We start from the raw sequence: 18,096 nt of genomic DNA, 5'->3' as shown, positions 1-18,096 counted from the left end.
TTACACTTGCATAAAGAGCCTCTTGCCTTTTGACCCTTCTATACTGACGTCTTAGTCTCAATCTGATGTCATTAATCCTCAATCAAATCGGATTTAGCTAAAAACCCTTTATGTAGGACTGAGACAGCTTCCTCTAAAGCTACACGCTTTGAAGTACCTCAACCTCCCCTTCATGGTTTCTCCAGGTCTCTCTTCTATAGTATCTCCAGGTAGGGCAGCTGCTTCATCAGGCAAGAGCAAGACTTCATAAGCATCAAGATTTCCCAGTGGCCCACACCAAGGGAGTTTCTTCCACCATCACACAAGCCTTCCACACATTACACCAGCTCTACACCAGCCATCCCACCAGGGTGCCAGAGATCCCACCCACAAATGATGTTGCCATTTTATCACAAACTAAATTGGGAATGAACAGCAAGACTTACTTGACAGACTGCAATCAGCATCTTTCTCCACAATAATTATCAACAGCACTATGGAGCAGAGCAGCCTGAGGCTTCACATAACAGAAGCACCCAGAGACAAAGTCTTTACTATTTTAGTAGTCTAACAAAAACAGTTCTTGCCATTCTCTGGTACCTCTTGGAAAGAGACCAAGCCAAGAGGAAGGCACTCTTGTTGCAATCAGTTGCATCAGTTAGTAGTTGCTTCTAAGAAATTTATTCTCTGTAGACATTCCCATGAGCAAGTCAGGTAAGAGATTTCCAATTGCTTCAGCCTTATTTGTACGGTAGACACAGACTTGTGCTAAACATCAGTAGGTCTCTCTCTAGCTTCTATGTTTTTCTAGAGCCAGGTGAAGTAATTTATTGCCAAAATATCAAAGTATGCAAGTGCTTTACAATACTCACACACCCCATAAAGCATCTTGCTGCAGTACACATCCAGTAATTAATGCTTATATAAAAGTTAACATTTTTGCATTAAAATTCTTCCAGAACAAAGGCAAAGAAAGCTTTGCTTTAGGCCAAAAGGTAATACTTACCCATGATAAGGAAAGTGAGAACCCATTGCAGCACAGAGATGATTTGGAGTTGTTTCTCTACTTTGGATTTAGATAGCCAGAACAAATCCTGCAGAGCAGAAAGAATGTTTGATCCTGTGCCTAAGAAAAAAAAAACACAGAAAGCCACATTTGCACCCTGCACAAAGGTATCTATATTTCCTTTCAAACACAAGGTTTAAAATCAATTTTTGTGCAGTTTGCTTTTAGAGCAAGGCTTGTCAAAGGCTCATATTTCCCATGGAGTTTGGGCATCCTGGAAGGGGAAGGATTGCCATTTGCTAACATTCAGCTGTTATGGGGATACTGGAGGGGATTAATAGGTAACATCAGTTCCCACTTCAGCAAGCCTCTATTCACTCAACCATAAAAGGGCAGAGGACATTAGCACTGGTCCTAACATATGCCCACACTTCAAACTGCCAATTCCTGGAAGCAGCATTTGATAAGAGAAAAACTCCCGAGTTCACCATAAGATAAAGATCAGCTGTCCCAAACCACAGGCAAGCACACACCAGGCTGTGGTCTGGACTATTGCTCATCCACCCTTGACCAAGCCTGCTGTACAGCTATGCGTGTGTTCACGGAAAGCTCTGCACGCCAGCCTTAGACAGCACAGCTCAAGGGCTGGTTGAGCAACACCCCAACACACAACCCCAAGGATGCACAGCTCCAAGGGAAAGGAAAACTATCACAGCATTTCTAAAGCAATAAATGAGGTGGGAAGGAGTTGAAAGCCACTCTTTTAGAAGCTTAAACTATTCAGGTAGGGTGAAAACCAACTAAAGCTGAAAGACTTGATTTCTATGAGGAACCACCTACTGTGGTGTCTGCTGATATCACAGAATGACAGCCTGGCTGGGGTGGGAAGGGACCCCTGGAGCCCACCCCCCTGCTGAAGCAGCTCTCCCAGAGCAGGTTGCACAGAGCCGTGTCCAGGCAGGTTTGAATGTCTCCAGGGCAGGAGACCCCACAGCCTCTCTGGGCAGCCTGTCCCAGCGCTCTGTCATTCTCAGACTTCTTCCTCACATTCAGATGGAAGTTCCCATGTTGCCGTTTGTGCCCGTTGCCCCTTGTCCTGTCACTGGGCACCACTGAAAAGAGTCTGGCCCCCTCCTCTTGTCACTTGGCCTTGAGATTTGTAGGCATCGATGAGTCCCCCTCTCAGCCTTCTCTCCTCCAGGCTGAACAGCCCCAGCTCTCTCAGCCTTTCCTCACCAGGGAGATGATCCAGTTCCCTGATCTTCATAGCCCTCTGCTGGACCCTCCCCAGCAGTTCCCTTATCTCTCCTGAACTAGGGAGCCCAGCACTGGACCCAGCACTCCAGCTGTGGCCTCACCAGGGCAGAACAGAGGAGGAGGAGGATCACCTCCCCCAACCTGCTGGTCATGCCCCTCCTGATGATGCCCCCCAGGATCCCACTGGCCTTTTGGCCACATGGGCACACTGCTGGCCCATGGGTGACTTGCCATCCAACAACCTCCAGAAAGAAGTGGGCTTTCCTTCACTTCTCTTCATTGCTTTATTTTACAAGCACAATAGTAACTGGCTGAAATGCAAATCAAGCTTCTGGCCTATGAACAAACCAGGAGGCATGCTTACCTATTTCTTTTTCTGTTTAAGGAGCAGCTTGTTATTGGAAGGGATGTGATGCTGCAAAGCAGCTATTATATCAAGTGGGTTCAGTCCCTACTAATGCTGGCAGAGCGTGACACTGCCAGTGGTGATAACCTTAGCAAGCGCCCACACTTAGCCAAGTGAAAGTGATTGCAAATAGCTTCTCCATTAGATGTAGGAAGGTACCAGAATTTTTATTAGTTTCTACAAAGAAATTTTCACTGGTGCATCCTTTAAATATATGAAACATCTCTGCAGCCTTTCCTAACTGCTGCCCTTGCTGACAGCCTAGGCAATAGGATTAATGCACAATACCAGCTGTATTAGTTTTGCAGCTTCTCTGCTGCCCCTCTTCAATGCCATGCCACGTTAAGCCTGGACATGGTCCCTATGCTGACAGCTATGTGCCCTCCTGAGAGTTTTCTGTAGTAAAGCCACACCAGAGGCTGCAGCCTAAATCTAGAGCCAGCCCACCCAGCTCAGACCCTTGGCTCTACTTGTCTACCTTGAGTGAAGAACGCTAGCAATGGTTTGGGCATTAACTACTCCAAGCAGACCAAGTTTTGGTCTAGGACAGATGTCACTGCAACTGCCAGTAAACTGAAACCTACAGCACTAACCCAGTCTGAAGCAGTAGCTCAAGTTGAAGGCTTTACAGGATAGCATAGCACAATATTAAGAGTGAACTCAGCAAGTCCCTCCCACTTCTGAGATGAGAAAGGAGAACATGTTGAGTTAGAACTATCACCATTGCACTGATTTGCAATACTAGAATACCTAAGCAGGAAGGCTCAGAAATCCCTCGCTGTAGCTCTTCACATTTGGCAGTAAATCCCCAGATCTGGAGTGAGTGATAACTTTTTCTTTACAAAGTCAGAAATCACCTGTCCAAGGGTAAGAGAAATCTGTCCTTCCTGCCAAAGGGCCACAGCCTAGAGGCAGCCTCTACTGCAGCTCCAGGAACATGCCATCCCAAAAACCTGGCTTACAAAGTTACACATGGACAGACCTCATGCGGTCCAAGGACTGCTAGATACTTTAAAGGGAGCCTTTAGCAATAGTGATGTCACTGGCCATATCTCATGTCCTCAAAAATAAGCCAAAAGTCTTAGAGACTATTTGTGATCCATAATAAAAGCCCAGCCCCATGTAATTTATCCTTCCAGCACATGCACTTACATTACCAAAACATCTTTGGATTGATGAATTCAACACTCCAGCCTTAGATCAGCTAAATCCCTATCCTCTTACCCCAAAGAGAACAACTGCCTACCCCTCCAGAAAGGGATCTGTACTTCAGCATTTTCTAGATGCTTTAACAAGTTGTAGGCATTGCTAAGCCTGTAAATAGACCAGTATCGAGTAGCACAAATCAACCTATCAGCTTGTTTCCCAAACCACATTAAGCTTTTTGTGGCAACATTCAACTCTTGCAGACAGAGGGAAGGCATGGGTTTGGCAGACAGCTCCGAACAGGCAGCTGACCACCTGCCCTTGGACAAGTGGTGTCCCGGGTCAGTTATTTCCTGAAAGCAAAAACATCCTTCACAGATCAACATTCCCAGCACCAGAAAAGCCTGCAGTGACCATGGGCAGAATAATATTAGTATTTAATTCCCAGTTAAGGGCATAAAGTAAGTCCAGTGGCATTGGAAAGGGCTGGGGGAATAGGCAGACGTGGCCCCTGGCAAGTGCCAGTGCATGGTCTAGCTTTGCACCAACAACCTGCACACTCCAGATGGACCCAGTGCATGAACTGCAGGCTGGGCAATTACTGTCTTTAGTGCTGAGACAGCTCTTTCCAGCCATTTCTGACCTTGCTGTTCATCACATCAGTCTTAACACTGTGTATTCAACCCCCCATGCAAGCCTTGCCTCCTTTTTCCTTCAGCTGTAGGTAGCCAGGAAGCTTTTTTTGGGAAGACCTTCCACACTCTGGAGAGTCAAGCTGGTTACTGGTGACACAGGGCAGAAGAGCTTTGACAAGTCATCAGAAATCTGGTTTTGGGGGGCTCAGCCACAGCAGAATAACTCAAAACTGATACCTGGGTTCAGTTCTTTGAAGAAAACCCTTCTTTGAAGCGCTCACCTGTGGGCCCACACCAAGCATCCTTTACATATTAAAAACCCAAAGGAGAATTAAGCATAGGAAAAGCAATTTCTTTAAGTTTCAGGAAATATATTAGCCTAATAACAAAGTTTAACAAGGCACATTAGACATATCTACGATTATCTTTGAGGCAGAAGGATACTGTATACCCCAGCCTTTGGTATCCATTCATATTAGTATCTTCCCAAGGAAGTATTTTGAATCCTGGAGCACCTCTACCTTCTACTGCTGAAGTCACTTATCCTGCACTGGCCACCCAGTGCAGCCCTTGGAATGTTTTCCCAAGCACCCATTCCAGAAATGGACAGCCCAACATCCACACAGTAGAGGTCTTAGCAAGAGCTTTCCTAGTCTCAGATGAGGTCCTGAACCCCTCAACTCACACTGCAGCTCATGCTCTGGAATATTCATGGGATACTCCCTGCACTAAGCCACACATAGCTCTCAAGGATGCTACTTGTCAAGATGGCCAGAGTAGTGACTCCTCCAGGAGACCTCACTGCTGCCCAGTAAAAGCAGTCATCTGCAGCCTTCCAAGGAAGCTCAGTGATGTTAGCCAGCTGTCTCTCAACTGGTGATGGTCTTACTACACTTTTATCATTTAATTCCAGCAACCACCAAATGCAGGAGATGCTACCAAGGAGATCCTGGCATCAACGAAAGGTTTGATGAAGCATCTGACTCATGCCTGCAATTCAGACTCAGCTAGGGGCAGCATCTGGTGCACTTCATCTGAAAAATCATGGTGTTCTAGCATGGTTTATCTAGGCAGGGAGGCAGAACCAAAGGTCCCGGGAGTGGAAGTAAACAGGACTTCACACTTGGGCACCAGAAAACCCAATCAACCGCACTTTAATTAAGAAGCAGCCAAATAAATTAGCTGAGAGGAAGTAAGCATTACAGATTGTTAAAAATACACTGAAAGCTTGTGAGAGTCAAGCTTCATCTGCAACTTTTTCAAGACAATTAGCATGTTAATTCTTGGCCAAGAATTATACTGCATCACACAGCTTATTTAGAGGAAAACCAAATCAGATCCTTTGAAGCATAAGGTGCAAATGGGCATTTTGAGCTACATACCCAGCAGTGAAGCTGACATGGGAAGTGTAACAAGGCTAGATTAGATAAACAGACCGATACCAGGATACTTGTAAGGATCCAGCCTCCCATGCAAGAGCAGGAGTCTGCACAGAAAGCTGCTACATCAAATGAGACATCTGTAAAACCCCTCGAGCAACACAAGCTGTTGTGTCTTGGGTTTATTCAGATGCCCCAGCTGCAGTGCAGAAGCTCTCTCTGCTTCCAGCTTTGTTGTCAGTGGTACTAGATAGTGGATCATTTTTTAGAGAATAACAAATTACCAGTGTGGGGTATAGTTATCCTGCCCTGTACACAGCTGTACAGCAGTTTGCTGATGTCCCATGAGACTACTCAATAACTCCACATTATCTGCAGTAATAATGCCTACAACTGGAGGTCAACAACATAGTTAACAGGGACATATGACAACATTTATTTCAGCCACTTTAGGAAAGAGCTGGGATTCTGCATAGCAAATAAACAAATTTGTCATGACATTTCTCTCACGTTAGATCTGCATTTACTCACAGCACTGAACTCGGCCCTCAGTCTCAACAGTCACAGCCATACGCAGGTTAAAGTGATGTAACCATGAGTGTAGACCCAGCTGCCCTAGACCAGCCAAAATGTTTAGATTTAAATCAGCAAGACTTAATAGCTCTAGACAAGAGAAAGAGAACTATCTTACTATATCTCATCAGAGTCCAGGAGAGGCATGTAGGAGCTCTGGAAGAAGGGCTCAGTCATGAGCAAATCCAGACCTCCCGGGTAGTTTTGTCAAGAGGAACCACCACAACACAGCTCACAGCAATGCTGTACTCCCAAAACAGGAGCCCCCAGGTTCCCTCACAAAGCCAAAGTGAAGTCAGCCTTATGTTGCATGTGAGGTTTGGCAAACTTCAAGGTAAAGTTAAGCAAAATAATCTTCCTCACCCCAAACTTCTGTAAGATGAAACAAGATCAGAAAAGATACTTCAGCAAAGGATAGCCCTTAAATGCTCTGGCCACACTAACAGCCTTTCTCAGGAGAAGGGAGGCACCTCCTTGCTGCTCTACTAAATACAAGAATGCCTGGAGACCCTATGGCCAAAGTGAGTCAGGTCAAGGTGAAGAGGTGACAACTCCTACTACCCAAAGTGTCTTGAAGCATCATCCAACCCTACACACTGGTCCAAGGTCTGCTCTGACTTTTGAAATACTGGGTTGGTGTCCGAGAAAGTTCCCCTGCATACACACAGGGGTTGATAGAGGGGCAGGTGCCCAAACCTTTTTTTTTCTTTTTTAATTAGAATCAGACTTTCAGTCAAATTCACAAGCACTGGGACAAAGCCAGATGCCAGGCAAGCAAGAAGACTGAAGGACAGTATGAGCCATTGAGACTCTCACTCCACAAATCTTAGTCCTTTGCACAGACAAGATACTTTGCAAAGATGTTCAGGAGGTAGGGAAAAAAAGTCTAGTGGGTTTGTTCTAGATGTCCTGTGTAGTGAGGGAAGTTATCTAACATAATCAAGCAGCACATGAGGTCCCATGCATGAACTGCTGTACCACATCACCTCTGTCCATCTTTGACCTGCAGGCTCCCACGATACCACCAAAGCCCAGCCTGAATCTCAGCTCCTCTGGCAGGTACCTGGCTTTGCTATGAACAGGTAGGCTTTGAAGCTGGTCCTGTGCTTTGTTGCCCATGGCAGGCTACAGTACTGACAATGGGTTGCATTGCCAAGGCAACATCTCCCATTTCCCCAGGCAGAAGCACATTATGAAGTTAGTAAGGAAGCACAAATATCACTGCAGGACCCCCACGAGGGACCTCAGAGGAAAATTGACCTGAGGAGAGTTAAGACAGCTTTCCATCACTAAGCAGGATTATCTAGAGATGAGGCCAATCACTGTCCCTAAACCACACTCCATTTTGAATTATGCACGTGTCCTAGATCCATCATTAACATGCCAGTGCCAACAAGGTGGCCAGTGAGGTCTTGGGTCAGCCCTACATATTTTATAAGTCTCCTGAATGATTTATCCTCTGTACTTGGCTTGCAGTTAGCTCCCAGTTTAACAGTTCACATGCTGTCAATTCAAGTTACCTCTCTCAACTCAAAACATCACTTATCTTCTGCTAGTTGTATAGGCAAGCTAAGTTACTTTAAGGACCTATTCTGAACATGGGGAACATATACAGGTCTTTTTGCTGGTCAGTTCACAACTGATCCTACAGCCCCACCTCTAATACCAGCAGGTGCCACATCTTTCTGATGGAGATGAGCAGCTCTGTACGTAGGACGGGACAGGACACAGTGCAAAAGCAAGAGCTGAGGGGTTAATTCACCAGGTTCAGGTCCTCTTAGCTCTGCTAATGATTTGCTTAATCAAGAAGCCATTTCACAGGTGCTTCATCCCTGAAGGAATTAGCAGTTTGCTTTTTCAGGGCAGAAAGTGTTTCGCAACACAGCTCGATCACTCAAGGACACTCCAGAAGGCACAGGGTAAATCGTTGTCCAAGTGTGTTTTCCTGCAAAGCCTGCACTTCTTGCAAGCCCTGACACATCTCTTGCCAAGCACCTCCGCAGGAGGGGCACAAGGCTCTAGCAAGCTAAATATTTAGACTTGTTGAGTTTATTCTTGTGAGATCCCTAGAGCTGCTTTTACAAGCGGGCAAGGGAGCGCACACTTTGGGATTTCCCATATTGTCTCTCCCACGTCTTTAACCTACACATTTCAGCCTGCAGGAAGAGGCGTTCAGTGTCAGCCCATGATGGGCTGTCAGCCACTGGCACCCAACCCGCTCCTCTCCGCGAGGTGATTACTTACCAGCACGGAGAGCTGCGGGAGCAAACCTGACTGTACTTCATAACATACAACCTTGCTTTCACACTGAATCTTCAACTCCCCATTATAAAGCAACAGCAAATTGCAATGCTTTTTCTTTTCCTCCTCTGTTGATGCAAGCGGGGGGTATACAAAATTACAGAACAAGGCTGCAACACTGAATTTTACCGGGCATGTGATGCTGATAAAACTACTACGCTTTCCTTCCTACCGTCGCAAAGAAAGCGGGGGGGGGGGGGGGAAAGGAAGCTCCTTTTTAAGCCAAGAGCAACCACCCACACTTCGCCAGGGTGCAAGGGCACTTAGACAAGCCAGAGCCTTCTGCAACAGCTTCAGGAAAGCAGCCCGACCGGAGGGTTAGCTCGCTAAATTATCTTAATTTTTTTTTTCAGCTCGCTAAAAAGCAAAATCTGCGCAAAGAGCTATAATCCTCACCCCTCAGGGAAGCTACAACCGGCCTCCCCGCCATTGCACATCGCTTCCCCCCCCGCCCCTTCCTCCTCTTAAACACCCACCCCTGCAGGCAGGGGGAAGGGGCACAGAACGCGGCGGCGCTTTCGCGCCCCCCCCCCCCCGCCTGCACCTTGTACCGCCGAGATGCTGCTCCCCCAGCGCAGCATCCTCCCGGCACCAGCACCCACCCCCACCCCGGTACCTCGCAGCACCCCGGAGTAGGCAGCGATGATGGTCTTCATTGCGGAGCGGTGCTCAGGTCTCGGCCAGGGCCATGGGATGGAAAACAGCACCCGGCTCCGACACCCGGCGCAACCGATGAGCGGGAGCAGCCCTGGCCGCACACCCCTATATAGCCCGGGGCGGGGGGCGGGGGCGGGGGGCGGGCCGCGCAGGGCGCCTGGGTCCCGCAGCCCGGGGGGCGGGGGCGCGCTGGCCGTCCGCGGTGCCGCTAGCTGCGTGGGCTGGGGCTGGGGGGGCACCCCCACACCCTCTGCAAGGTGTTTCCCTCCCTGTTTACTTTCTCCCCATTGCAGGGGCGGGGGCGCATCCCCCCCAGGCCCCCACTAGCAGTGGGTGCTTTAAGACGCTGTGGCCTCCTCCTTCCTCAAATACTCTCCCACCCCACACTCTGCTGATTGTAGCTTCCCCGGTGGGATCTGGGAGGAAGGTAGAAAAGAGAAAATTGTAGAAATTTTATTAACAGACGCTTTAATGGTTTCATTAAGTTTCATTTTCATTAAGACAGTTTGCAGGTATGCCCAAACCTCTAACTAAGCCTCTTTTTCTTCTCCTAACGAGATGTTTAAGGATCTACTCAAATGATCCATAAGAAACAAGGTGTTATTTAGGTATATATCAAGGTTTTAACATAGCTGCACTTGCCAAGAGATTTCTATACATTTTTACAGATGGGGACAGATTGGTCTGTCCCAGCTCCCATGGCATTAAACCAGATTCTTTGCAACAGAGTCATGGCTGGCCCAGTTGTTAAAAGGGGGGATTTTGCTACATCCCTGGACAAAGGATCAGGCCTCGACACCCTTTCCTAATATTTTTTCATATTCTAATCTAATTTTATCTTCTGTAATTTGGAGAAAACAAAAAGGATCTGCTTTTGAGAAGAACTTTGACATCGCACAAGGAAAAGCCCATTGGAAGCAAAGAGCATGTAGAGCTCCCCATATGCAGACAGGTAGCGATCCCCACCGAAATGCCCCCAAAAATGCTTCAATTTTTGACTGGGTTTTAGGGCAGGAGCAGATTCGAGCCTTGCTGAGCCAGCAGCATTTTCCTGTTGCTCCTGGGGATGCCTCTGCAATATGTACTTTTTGGCCCAGAGAGATGTGTCTATCAGTGTGTTTCACAAAAAAGTGGTATTTTCAGCTGTGGAGACCTTAAATCTGAGATTCAGAGGTGAAAGAGTGATTTATTTTTCTTCTCAGCCCCCTGAAGCATTCCCGTACCCATCCTTTTGAGTCAAACTGGCACCAGGACTTGTTCACTCCCCATTTGGCCACAGGGCCGTCTTCCAACAGTTGTAGTGGCTTGTTGAAATGTGTATAAAAATGGAAAATTGCAAGAGCCTGTCTGAAGAAAGGGTCTTGCCCAACAACTCTTGGATAAGATCTCCAAAAGGGAGCCCAGAACAGAAATAAATCACCACTACAATACTGCTGAGTGAAAGGGGAATGGTCTCCTGCCTGCCCATGTCCCTTGTTGATTTCGAGTTATCCACAAGTGAAATAAGGACTAAGGTAGCTTTTCTTATCATAACCGGGATAAAAACCTGCAAAAAATTGTACTGCCAGGTTGTGACAGCATAGACAGGTAGACAGAAAAATATGAAAGTGCTGGGACCATCATCTCTCCAGATCCATCATCTTTCTGTTGACCTAGACCCACCTTGTCGTACATTTTGGGTCCAAATTCTCTGAATCCTGATCATCTTCTTGCTGCGTATGCTGCAGTGGGATCCCAGCCTGGAAGGTTGCATTGATAAAATAAATTTTTAAAAAAAAATCCCAAACAAAAACCCACAAACACCTCCATGCTTAATGGAGTATTACAACTTGCAGGAGTAAAGACACAACCACCGTAGCCCCAGGCTGAACAGCAGCTTGAACACATGACTTGCAGGTGCAAATTGTGACACCACATTTCCTGGGAGGAAGGAAAACTGAGCCCAGATCTGTGACAACACGACTGAGCCCCAGGACAGCCTCTGCCTTCACAGAACCTGAGCAGCGGCAGGGAACTGGCTGCCACCCACCTCCCATCTCGCTTGTTTCACCAGTACTTGTCCTGCAACTTTCTGTTTCCCCCTCCCCTGTTCAGCTCACTGAAAATCAGAAATACTAGAATACTTATTAATAAATATTATTAATAGAATAATCTATTAATATAATATTAACATAATAATCTATTAATAGAATACTTATTATTAATATAATAATCTATTAATAGAATAATAGAAAATCCCCAATAATAGATATCCACAAAATAGTTATCCACAAAAAGGATACTTTTTGCCATCGAGAAGCCACACACGGCTGTGCTAGTTTGATGGATGGTTTTGGAAATGCCCAGTTTGTTTTGCTGGGTGCTTACATTGACACAGGAGTTACACGACCCCGTCTGTTATTAACCCACCTGTCTGGCACGGTTGTTCTTGAACAATAACATACTTTCAAATACACTACAATTACTTCACCTGAGCCTGAAAAACATTGGTTGTGGACAAAGTAACATGGTCAGGACCCAGTCTTCCTGCTCTCTACAGCCAAAAACAATTCACAATAGTTTTAGAGTCCTGTCCTTTATTTCTATTTTTTAGCAGCAACTGAATCTCACAGCAAAGCAGCAACGAACCCTTAAGCAGTCACAGTTTGTTTTGTTTTTTTTTAGTGCACATAATGAATTTTTAGGGCGATGCCTATCAAATCAAGCTTTTGAGAACACACTTCTTTTTCCCTTCTCGCTTCTGTTCAGGAACTTGAGAACTGTTTGTGAGGCATGGGGCGGGTTTGCAGTACTTTGAGTCAGCCATTGGTGTACAGCTCTATAGCTTTGTTCCTACATGGTTATTTAGCAGCAGAAAATGTCCTATTTTCAAAGCATTAGTGTTCAGTGTCTTCACCCAGAGGCCAGGTGTCTGGATGCATGTATGAAACTGCCTGTATTTGGCATGTCAGGACATATGCACTCAAAGTCAGGCTTATCTGTCTTCAGACTTAAAAATGTAAAGTCATTTCCCTGCCTGTGGTTAACCTTCTGTTTATGGATTTTTAAAGTTTCCTCTTTCCAGGGAGTATTATTTTTAGTAGATTTTTGTTTCCAGGACTGATACAAGTCTTCAACAGAGAGGGTTTATAGCTGCCAGGTTTGTCCGTTAATCCAGGCACCTCTACAGAGACTGCAACAACAGCATCTGAAAAGACCCTTTTCTCCCCAGATTCTCCTGAGCCCACTAAGAACATGATGGGTCTATCTCGGTGGTAGAGACCATAGCTTGGGTACCATGATCAGGTCCAGCTCACCATGTATTTCTTCTGATGCAGTGCGATGAATTCAGGCTGAAAATAAGGTCTGCTCTCATTGCAGCCCACTCGTGGTGCATGAGGAGCATCCTCATGGAGAGGGAAAACCTTGTGTTGAGCAGGAGAACATTGCAAGCACATAAAGTCTGTGCTGCCAAGTTGTGGCCCACCAAAGACCTCTCACCAGACCATAGGGACCTCCATAAGGCTTCTGCTTTCATCCCTGCATCTTCCTCTGAGCCGTAATCATCCCCTCGCCAGGAAGGATGGAAGTCTTATCATCAGTAATGTAAATGACAAACCAGACGATAAGATCTGGGATTTAACAGGGAGTTTGAACCCCAGCCAGCCAGCCAGCAAGGTTTGCTTTGTCAAATTGCCAAGCAGGCAAAACAGTGACAAGACCCTTTCTCACTCCTGCAGCGGTTATTTTTCTACCTGCCATAAATGTGACTTTGGTCGTGCTTACTCTGCGTTGCGCATTGCCTACGGTGCTTTCCGCTCTCCCTCCAAGGCCTTGTGTCCTCCTCCTTTGCCAGTTAATTCAGCCATGGGAGCCCAGGAACTGCTCACATGAGCCCAAAATGTAACCTGAGCCTGAAGGTGCCACTTGGGAGGCACTCGTAAAGAGCAATGCTGGCGAAATGTTCTCAGTCACCTGCATCTGCTTTGACGAAGGTCCATTCATCACCTCCTGAAGGGTATTTTTAGCATTTTGTACAGAGGCAGCAGAAAGTCATGGGAGGGTAAACCTCTCCCTCCATCGTTTTTCCTGCCTCAGTGGGAAGAGTTCGCAGTCCAGGTCATGTTTATGGAAGTGTGCTGTTGGTTCATACATCGCCCGAGTGATAGACCTGAATTTTGAGCTAAGGGAGATGTGTGTTCCCACTTCCCCACACGTCACCTGCTTCTCTACAGAGTCGCAAATAAACCCAAAAGGTGTGTAAGCCCTGGGTATGGAGAGGGAAACTGAGGCACAAGCTTGCTGGGGAACTAAGCTGTTGTGTCCTGGAGAAGCATCACAGAATTAGGTAGTGGTAGGAATTTCACGCTTGGTCCTTCACCTCATCAGCTTCAAAACTGGGGCTTTCCTGCTTCCTGGCTGTGGCTTCTGGTGGGATCCTGCAGATCCTGTTCATTAATGTGGGCAGGGGAAATGTTTTGTCACCCCGAGTGAACAGCAGTGCCTGGGTTCTATTTTCTGTCCATGCTTTTGAGTTAGGTATTATGATTTTAGGAGCCCAGACTGGTCCTCTCCAATGCTCCATCCCCAGAGAAATCTTTCCCATATGGGCAGGAGCCAGCCACTTGCAGACATGCAGAATAAGTGTCAGGCAGGGTATCTCTGAACCCGTCAACAAACTTCATGGCCCATCCCTCCTTGCACGAATGACAACCACGGATCATATGCTTCCTCACTGGAGCATAACAGGACAATGAGTAACAGATGAATAAAGTCACTCTGGGCAAGGCCATCTGCATGGTCCAGTGACACCGGCTCATATTTTGCCAGGGTACAGAGCCAGAAAGAGCTGAGTGAGCAAGGAGCAATGCCTCCCTCCCCAGGATTGCTCAGCAGAGCCCATACTGAGATACCTGCAGACATCTGAGCACTACCATGGTCATTGCAGTGGTTGGCCTTTGCATCTGGGTCTAGATACACTTCATGTGGCCAAAGACTTGTCCCAGCCCCTACCCACAGCTTGATTTTCAGCCAAGTTGTGCTTTACACCCTCCCCTCCACAGACCTTGGTGTCATGCTGTTATCTCGCAGCTATTTATCAGGTTTGTCCTTCAAAGAATTTGCTTAGGAAGGGGATGTTTGCAAGGCAGAGCCTTGCAAAGCCTTTTCTCCAGGGGGATTTCTGCATGTAGTGTGGGCACCTCGGGCATGCATCAACACATCCCTGGGCCTTTTCCATCTGGACATCCCCAGGAAAGAAACTGAGGAAGAACAAGCATTCAGCTGGTGTGGCAAAGCCTGCATTCATCCAGACTGTGTTAAAAGCAAATCTGACTGAAGAGCAGCCCACAGGTGCAAGGAAGGGAACAGCAGAGGGTCAGACCCAATGGGCATCCCACAGTTGTTCTGTCTCCCTGCAGGATGCTGGTCCTGTATCCTGTCTGATGGCTCACCATATATTAGGTGCAGCCTGGGGTAGGAGCACCAACACTGCAAACACCCATCTCATATTCAGTATAGATACAGCCACTATTTTTGGCAGTACTGGGGCAAAGAGTATGTCTTCTGCAACTCACTGGTTAATGGTGGAATCAGTTATTTTCATAGCACTTGCTTTTTTGTTCATGGAGTTAAGAGTTATTTAACATTACAGAGATTCTGAAATGTAGCCATTTCTTCTCTTTTAAGCTGCACTTACACCTCTTTTTTCACAAGTGGAAGCAAAGTTCAGGCCAAAACTGCAAGAGAGCCTTCACTGTGAGCTTTGTGCTGGAGGGCATTAAAACCAAAATAAAACATATAAATAAATTTAAAAAAAAAAAAGCCTCACCCTCCCTTTCCCCACCAGACAGATAGGAAGGTTTATGCAAGTCACTGAGCCAAGCCAGATTTTGGCTGTTGGCAGCAAGTCAGGTATAGCTGCCTAGCTACAGTCTAAAATTAGAGCACCTAAAAATTAACTGTATGGCTAAAGAACTTTGGTCCCTGTGCTGAATGAGCACTAGAGAATTAGTAATAGACAGTTAACCAGCTCCACTTTTAATCCAATTGCAAGGTTTTTCCAAAACAAGAATTGGCACACAGAAAAAAAAAAAAAAAAGAAAAAAAAAGGTGGTTTTAGTTTTTTACTCAATTATGTTTGCTTCCTTCATTAAGAAGGGTGTGGGGGAATGAGACATGGGCAATTGGTTAAATATAATAGGGAAAAAAACAGTTTCCCCTTATTGAAAGGTGGGAGACTTCCATATTCTTTTAGGAAGCATCATGTTAATCTCCTGTTGTGCTTCTCAAAAAATAAGCATTTTCAGCTCCATCTCATGATGAAGACTGCATTTTCCTAAAGGCTTCCCCATGAAGTTCTCAAACCTCTATATTTGCAACCAGACAGCCCTGGGACAGAGCCAGCTTCCAACCACAGGTGGGGAAACTGAGGCACGAAGCTTGGAAGGGTGACCATCCAAACCCAGACCATGCATTTACTGATGAAACCAAGGCAAGTGCTCCTCCTTGCCTCCCTGCCTCCATCCCAGCTCTCACACTGGGCAAATCCTCGGCAAAAGCCTCTTACATCCTCCATCCCCTGGGCTTGTCCAGGGCCACTGAAGAAGACTAATGCTATTAGCCAAGGCCATCCGCCCCCCCCTGACCTTCCAGCCAGGCCGACCTCTCGAGGGCTGTCCACTACCCTGGGCATGATGGCTCCGGCCCCAAATCCTGTGCAGGATCTGTCAGTCCCAAGACAATAAGGAAAAAGTAGATGAAAAAGGGAGAAATGGACCCTGCAAAACACCCTCAGTTTGCATGGACATAACCAAGAGTTGCCCCATGGGATCTGCCCATTTCTGGTGCTTTCCAGCCTCAAAGAATTTTACCAATTGTAGCAAACTTTCCCAAGCCCTTTGGGGACCATCCAGCAGCAGCACCCATGTGCAGAGAAAAGCAGAGGCTGGGGAAACCCTCCTTTTGCCCCAGACCCCTGCAATCCTTCCTTAGGGTTTCAGCATCGCACAGAGCATGGAATGACCTCCACTGGGGGAACAGAGAAGAAGGCAAGATGCACCCCATCCTTGCACGGTAGCCTGATGAACAGAGACCATTTTTCTGCAGGGAAGAGAAGCAAATTAACTGCTGCTGTGTGGGTATTTGCTTTCTCAAGGCATAGCCATGACATATTCTGGGTAACTCTGCTCTGCAAGAAGAGGGTTTGGGTTGCTTCCTTAGATTGTCTTCCTCCAGCTGATGGGTCTCTGCTCCATGTAAGCTGCTGCTTGTGTCTTCCCTTGGCTGGAGAAAAGCTGATGCTTCTTAGAAACTGGGTGGTTGCTTGTGGTCTTTCTAAGATGTAAGAAAGGGCTCCTTAGGATCGCAGACTGGGAGATGTCGGTTTGCAGGCAACAGGTGTTGCTTTCATGTTAAGGCCATGCACATATCTACATCCAGGGATTTGTCTCAGTGGGAGGAGGGATGAAGACTACATGTGGATGACCCTAAGCATGTGGCTCTCAAAGGAAAAGAACAAGGAGATGTGCATGAGAATGCAGGGATCCCAGTCCTGAAATGCTGGAGCTGGAATTTCCTCCAGCTTGAGCTGCCCTGGCCCATCCTTGGTCTACAGGAGCAAGGCTTCTGTGAGCTGCTTTGTGATAGGGAAAAATGCAAGAGAATAAGTACATGGCATCTGCTGCACTGTTTTCCCCATTGCATGAGGTATGGGTCTACCCACAGGCTTAGGGACACACTGTCACCCACCTGCCTGTGTTTTATGCATAGCTCAGAGGCCCAAGTTAGTCTGTCCAAGGTGCTCCTTGAGGTCTTGGACCAAATGGTTTCTGCTGATGAGGGGTAGGTAGACAACCAAGGGGGCTCAAGAGCATCTCAGACCAAGCGAGTCTCCTTTCCAAGGATGCTGTTGCACACAGCACCAAGCATGCTGGAAGCCTGGCTAGGTGTGAGCATCAGGGCTTTGGTCTCCTTTGCTATGGCAAATTTCACCATTTCTACCAGAGATTTTACCTTTTTTCTGTATTTTCACAGGTTTTCCCACTTGGTTGAGTCTGACTGCACCTTCTATCACCAGCTACAAGGCAGAATTGTGATACTAACTGACTCATAACCTACTGTGTGATATTCACTGGACCATGGGTGAGAAGCTTCTGCGACACAAATCAGCAATAATGATCTTAAATTTACCAGGACATCCAAAAGAGGCCCCAGATCTGCTGCAGATGTCCATTTAGAAGCACTCACCTTTGAGGGAAACTGCAATCGGACCTGTGCTTGCTAGTTACACCTTGTAAACATATTTTTGCCTCCTTTCACCTTGTCCCAGAGCTCCCCTCTGTGAATGCAGGAGAGCATCACTGTTGGTGGTCTGGGAGAAGGCACAAATGCTCTTGCCCTGAAGTGCCTCTGTCTATCAAAAGCCAAAGTTTTTGCTTCTTTGTGCTACAGAAACAGCTGAGGTTTAGGGGTTGTTTGCAAAGTTTCAGTTTGCTGTTTTAGAACAAGCATGCTCACTAGCCACCAGTTTTATGTAAGTTCACTGATTAAAACAGAGGGTTATTTTAGCAAGGAAAGGAGTTATATTTTCCATTACAAAACTGGAAATGCAGCTGCAAAGAGAAAAGCATAAAACCGCTACAGCAAAGACCTGGGACCTACTTGACATTTCTCCTCACACTGTTCCTGCTACTGGAATTTCTTCATAGGTACTCACTACTAAGGAGGCAGAAGACCCTGCTTGGCAGGGCTCTGCTACTAAAATGAATTTATCTCTGA

The 18,096-nt window shown here is 46.7% G+C and overlaps 1 protein-coding gene and 1 long non-coding RNA gene across 3 annotated transcripts in view; one reads left to right on the top strand and one right to left on the bottom strand.

Moving 5' to 3' along the window:
* Window positions 1-9,456, bottom strand: part of DGAT2 (diacylglycerol O-acyltransferase 2) — a 24,123-nt gene extending 14,667 nt beyond the window's left edge. Inside the window, exons 1-2 of one of the 2 annotated variants that reach the window (XM_055702607.1) lie at window positions 9,299-9,456; window positions 986-1,105 (exon numbers count right to left, since the gene is read on the bottom strand). In XM_055702607.1, the coding sequence (XP_055558582.1) occupies window positions 986-1,105; window positions 9,299-9,338 (160 nt within the window). In that variant the 5' untranslated portion in view covers window positions 9,339-9,456. The remainder of the gene's footprint in view (window positions 1-985; window positions 1,106-9,298) is intronic. The other variant, XM_055702608.1, reaches the window with a different exon arrangement.
* LOC129735394 (uncharacterized) lies at window positions 3,050-18,096 on the top strand. The gene is made up of 2 exons (XR_008730977.1): window positions 3,050-8,999; window positions 17,353-18,096. It is a non-coding gene; the product is annotated as an uncharacterized LOC129735394 (long non-coding RNA).

The sequence above is a fragment of the Falco cherrug genome, chromosome 2 (genome assembly GCF_023634085.1).
Source record: "Falco cherrug isolate bFalChe1 chromosome 2, bFalChe1.pri, whole genome shotgun sequence".
Lineage (NCBI taxonomy): Eukaryota > Metazoa > Chordata > Aves > Falconiformes > Falconidae > Falco > Falco cherrug.
Note: the sequence above shows the minus strand (reverse complement) of the source record. Positions and strands in the feature narration are given on the sequence as shown.